A 6,138-nucleotide genomic window follows, 5' to 3' on the forward strand; every position below is an offset into this window, starting at 1 on the left:
TAACTTATTCTTGTTGGTGGATAAAATTTATACTAAATTATTTAATACAGACCAATCATATCATGGCACTAGCAAATGGTCATTTTCCATTGCTTTTATTAAAGCCTCGGTATAATCACAAAAGATAAGTCAAAGGCCATTATGATATGTATATAACCCAATCCACATATATCTATATGTCATTGCGAAAAAGAGACCTAGGAACTTAAAAGCTCCAACTGACTACAACTGCAATATCATCAACAATGTAAATCTCTCTCTCTCTCTCTCTCTCTCTCTATATATATATATAGAGATATATATATATATATTCCCATAAAAAATGGATGTGACTACGTGTATGATTTATATGCCCAAAATGTGCCTCTTCAATTCTTCCAATAATTTTTCTGAATCCACTTACTTTTGGACATATCTGAACCATAGGTATGATTTATATGACCATTATGATATCTATATGTGCCTAATTGTTTTAACTTTCAAAAAAAAAAAAAAAAAAAAAAAAAACCTTATAAGCTCCATCTTCAACAACTATATCATCAACAATGTAAATCTCTCTCTCTCTCTCTCTCTCTATATATATATATATATATATATATTCCCATTAAAAAATGGATGTGAGTGTACTACGTGTATGATTTATATGCCCATAATCTGCTTCTTCAGTTCTTCCAATAATTTTTCTGAATCCACTTACTTTTGGACATATCTGAACCATATGTATGATTTATATGACCATTATGATATGTATATGACCCAATGCACATATATCTATGTCATTGCAATCTTCCACAAGTCCTCCTCAGGATCCATTTACAAAATTTTTATTTTATTTACCTTTTTATCTTGGAAAAAAACACATTAACTCACTTTGCCTCCAAGAGAGCTTCAACTCTAAGCATCGTTATTCATAAAACAAAGGATACAACTCAGAAATGGGAACTTAAAAATGCATAAATCTGGATATAAAAGCAATCCTACCGCTGAGACAAGTAAAATCTGGACGCTGCTCTCCATTTGCTGATGGAGTTGCCATTCCTCTCCTTCCCAATTCTCTTCACTTTCCTGCTCTCTCTATTCATGATATTCAAAATTGTGTTTCTTGCTAATGTGTGTGTATATATACATATATATAGATACATATATATATATATATCTTTCTTAATTCATGCATACAACCTAGAAAAGTAAACTGAAAATGCTAAAAGGATCTTGCAGAACTTCAAGGCTCCACAGAGACAAGTGAAGACTCGAACGTGGCTCTACAATTGATGATGGAGTTCCCATTCCTTTCCTTCCCAATTCTTTTCACATTCCTGCTCTTTCTGTCCATGGTATTCAAAATAGTATCTAAAACCAAGATCAGTTCAATTCCAAAACTGCCTCCTGGACCATGGAAGCTACCTCTAATAGGAACATTCACCAATTTGTGGGAACTCTACCCCATCACTGCCTAAGAGATTTGGCCATGAAACATGGACCTCTGATGCACCTACGACTTGGACAACTTTCTATCGTTGTCATTTCTTCAGCAAAAACAGCAAAAGAGGTGATGAAAACACATGACATCGTCTTTGCTAGCAGGCCTTTTAATCTTTCTGTAAATATCATAAGCATGACATTACCCTCGCATCTTATGGGAATTACTGGAGACAACTTCGAAAACTTTGCATAATGGAGCTTTTAAGTGTCAAACGTGTCCAATCATTCCTACCCATCAGGGAAGAAGAGACTTTAAATTTGATCAATTCTATTTCGACGCATACAGGATCTTTGATCAATCTCAGTGAAAAGCTTTTGTCGTTGACATACAACATCACTGCAAAGGCAACCATTGGTAAGAAATTCCAAGGGCAAGAAGAATTCATATCACTTATTAAGGAAGACATAGTTGCAGTAGGAGGTTTCAAGGTTGTTGATCTCTTTCCTTCGGTTAAAATTCTTGCTTTGATAACTGGGCTGAGTCCTAGACTTGTGAAACTTCATCAAAAACTTGATAGGGTATTTACCAACATCATTGATGACCATAAAGCCAGGAAGGTGGAAACACAGACCGATGATGGTGAAGCCAATCATGAAGACCTGGTCGATGTTCTTCTAAAAGTTCAAGAGAAGGGTAACCTTGAGATCCCCTTAACTATGGCACACACCAAGTCAGTTCTCCTGGTTAGTACATTTAGTTTATACTTCTACCAATATCAATGAATAAGTTTCACAAATTACTTTTACCTCCTGCTGAGCCGAAGTCCAAAACCCTATTTACATACTAAAATTCAGTTTTAAACATTTTATCTTCAAACACTAATATACACATTGTGTTCAAGAGATAATGCTGGTCCAACGCCCAAAGTGGCTAATGCCCAAAAATACGTCTTTTAAGGCAAGCTTTAAGAGTTGCAGAAGAGCATAATAGGAGCCAGTAAGTCATGATATTGTTCTATATTCTCTATTCTTTAACTCAATTTCTATGCTCTTTCAGGACATGTTTGGTGGTGGGATTGAAACATCATCTACAACTTTAATCTTGGCAATGTCAGAATTGCTGAAAAACCCAAGAGTTATGGAAAAGGCACAAGCCGAGGTGAGACAACTTTTAAGTACAAAAGGAAATCTTGTTTATGAAGATGACCTCCATAAATTGAGTTACTTAAAGTTAGTTATCAAAGAAACTCTGAGATTACACCCTCCTCTCCCTTTATTACTACCTAGGGAGAGCATGGAGAGATTTGAAATCAATGGATATGAGATACCTGCTAAAAGCCAAGTCATTGTCAATATATGGGCAATTAGTAGAGATCCTGAAAATTGGAATGATCCAGAGAGTTTTCTTCCAGAGAGATTCCTTGACAGTTTAATAGATTACAAGGGGACTGATTTTCAATATCTACCTTTTGGTGCTGGAAGGAGAATATGTCCTGGCATGTCGTTCGGGTTAGCTAATGTTGAGCTTCCACTTGCAAATTTATTGTATCACTTTGACTGGGAACTTCCTGAGGGAGAGAAACAAGAAGATCTAGACATGACTAAGGCCTTCGGTGCAGCAATTTGCAAGAAAAGAGACCTGTGTGTGATTTCTATTGCTTATAATCCTTCAACTAGTGAATAAGATATTAAGACAAGAAGGTAGACAGCATTGTATGGTCATTATTGAATTTCCAATTTCAGTTTGAGCCTATATATATTAATATCTTATTCACTAGTTGAAGGATTATAAGCAATAGGAATATATATATAAAACAATAATGTTGAGAAATAAAATAAGAACAGATGTTATGTTGGCTTCCACAGATAATTGATTGCAGAATTAGGAACTTACCTGTTAATTATCTTGGACTTCCTTTCTTGTGTCATGGATTGCAAACGGCATCTTGTGCTGCTCTAGTTGACAAAATGACAGCAAAATTGAACTCCTGGAATGGTCTTAAGCTTTCACACCTCATTCACTTATTATTGGTTTTCTGTTTTTCTTTTTCTGTTTTTTTAAGAAAAAAAGAAAAAGAAAAAAAAGAGATTGCCTGTGGGTGGCTTGGTTCAAATATAAATACACTGCTAACTCATCCTATTTGCTTTCCATTACCATGGCATCTCATTCATGTATCTAAAGGAGTATGGTAGCTGTTAGAGATTTCATGGTTAAGCATATTTCTTTTAGAGTTGGAATTGGCACTTCAATTAGTCTTTTTAAAAATGCAGTGTCAGGGTCTAACAATAATTCAAAGGTTCTCATAGAATACGGAGAGAATTGAACCTTCCCAGAAGTGCTACTTTAAGCAGCTTGATGATGATGGTACATGGGTATTTCCTCATTCAATCTTCTGCATCTAGGTTGCAGCAGTTGAGGAACATCACTTTGTCGATCCCAACTCAAGGAGGTGGGGATTCTGTTTTGTGGGATAGTGGTGATTTCTCTTTTAAGAAGGCTGTGGTTGCTCTGAATGGATCTTATCTTACTGTGCATTTGCTTCCTCTTTGTTGGAATGGCTCTAGAGTCTAGACCTAGAGTGGGAATTACAATTGCTTTGCAGATGCTAATATGAGAGACCATCTATTTGTCTGCTGGAAGTTTGCTGCTAAAGTTTGGAGGTGGTTCTCAATTATATTTAGTTGGAATTCTTCAGGGTGTTCTACTTTGTTGCAATAGGCTGAGTGGTTTATGAACTTGCAAGGGACTGCTTCAGCTAGAAAGTTTGCTACAAGACATTTTTCCACTATTTGGTATATTTGGAATGAGAGAAATCTTAGGATGCATTAAAAAAAATATAGAGCGGCTGAAGAAGTGGCTAAATTGATTTACTAGGTGCTCGATATTTCTGCTCTGTTGTTCCCAGATTTATGTGTTTTGTTTAACGTCGACTGATATTGGTTTTTTCCTCTTTGACCAGCACGGTCTGCTTGCTTGGGACTCGGTTTTGTATTAGTAGGGGTATGTCTCTACTTTGCTGGTACACTATTCTTATATTTTTAAATTTTTCCACTTTGCCTACCAAAAAAAAAAAAATGTTTACTTCACTTCTTCTTGTTTTTACAACAAAGTTTTAAAGTGTTTTGATTTCAAAAACTTAGCCCGTTGATTAAGTTCAATAAACCTCTAAAACAGTTAAATATTAAAAAAATAAAGAAGCCATGGTACAAGAGTCATAAGCTCTCCTCATTGATTATTCAATTGAAAAGGATCTAGAGATTTATAAATGCAGATAAATTGAAAATAATATTATCCTATACTTGATAATGACTTTTGTCAAGTGAGTGACCACATTATACGAGTAATTCTTTTAAATTTGGTACAATGCAAAGTTGTTCAGGCACGGACCTTGTATTTTGTTAGCTGATTTTTTTTTAGCATTATATATTAGTGATTTTTTTTTTTTTTTTTTTTTTTTTTTTTTTTTTTTTTTTTTTTGTGTGTATATATATGAATTTTTAATATTGCCCCCACGAAATTACAAAAAATCCCATTATTGCCTCCCTCGCACAATTTTCTGCGTCCGTCCACGCAGTTGTTTATATGTACAATTCTTACATTTGACAATGGGCAATGATTCTCCACATAATTTATGAGATTTGCCAACTTTTTGGACAAGAGAGTATTATCTTATGGTTTTTATATTGCAATTGCACTATAAAAATATAAAAAATCAAATAAATGTCCTATCCTTCTAAATATTCTATGAAATATCCACAAGTGATCTCAAGAAATTAACTGTTGTCTCACAAAGCTACACTTAAATCTTAAATTTGGTTAGCGTTCAATTTAAAAAATTAATGAACACTAAATTCTTTTACGAAAGTGTTTCAAATAAATAAATTTTTTATATAAAAAGGGTTTTTGCCTAGTGCATGAAGTTGCCACCATTGCGGCACCTGAAATAGTCAGATGCATGCAGCCTTATCTCCAATATTTAGAGACGTTTCACGTTTCAAACCCGTAACCTCCAGGTTATAATGGAACAACCTTACCATTACGAATCTTTCGAAAAAAAAAAAATAATCTTTCGAAAAAAAAACTTTACCATTACGGCCAATACCTGCTCTTTAATATTTTAAATAAATAGTATAATAATATTTTAGTACATACTAGACTAAAACACAAATTTGAGTTCATAAAACCTCTTAGGATTAAAAGCTTAATGCATTTAGTCAGCTAAAAGACATTAACACGTGATAGTAGTTTGTATGGGTCAAGTGCAAAAAACACTCATCTAGTATGTTTATAGTACATATCACATCCCTCACGTGCAAAAAACACCCATCAAGTTTCAATTTGGTGCAATTAGGTCCTCTAACACATTTAAAATTTAAATTGACCAAATTACCCTTATTAAATAATTTTATAAAAAAGGACATTAAACATTATTCAGCAAAATAATTTACAACCCCATTACAATTACACCACCAATCAACACCAAACACTGCAAGTAGGTATGACAAATCTAACATCACCGAAAGAGGAAAAGTGGAGGACGAAAGCTTTAATATTGGTTATGGCTTAATCGAAGGTGCAGAGATCGATAGTTGCAGAGGGCAGAGCCTTAATCGAAGGGGCAGAGGGTGGGGAAGAGATCGACGATTGCAAGCATGATGGCGGAACGACTACAGCGAGTTCTGGCGCCGCCGAAGGGAGTGAGAAAAGAATAACAA

General features: G+C 34.6%; 1 protein-coding gene across 1 annotated transcript; it reads left to right on the plus strand.

Annotated features, from left to right (window-relative positions):
• The first annotated feature begins 2,515 nt into the window (after positions 1 to 2,515).
• LOC132281223 (cytochrome P450 71D10-like) lies at positions 2,516 to 3,106 on the plus strand. The gene has a single exon (XM_059782944.1). It carries the CDS (start codon positions 2,531 to 2,533, stop codon positions 3,104 to 3,106), a length of 576 nt encoding a protein of 191 aa, XP_059638927.1. The 5' UTR covers positions 2,516 to 2,530.
• The last annotated feature ends 3,032 nt before the right edge of the window (positions 3,107 to 6,138 follow it).

This window comes from Cornus florida, unplaced genomic scaffold, assembly GCF_030987335.1.
Source record: "Cornus florida cultivar Cherokee Brave unplaced genomic scaffold, ASM3098733v1 CherokeeBrave_3.0.0_Hap2_Chr11, whole genome shotgun sequence".
Taxonomy (NCBI): Eukaryota; Viridiplantae; Streptophyta; class Magnoliopsida; order Cornales; family Cornaceae; genus Cornus; species Cornus florida.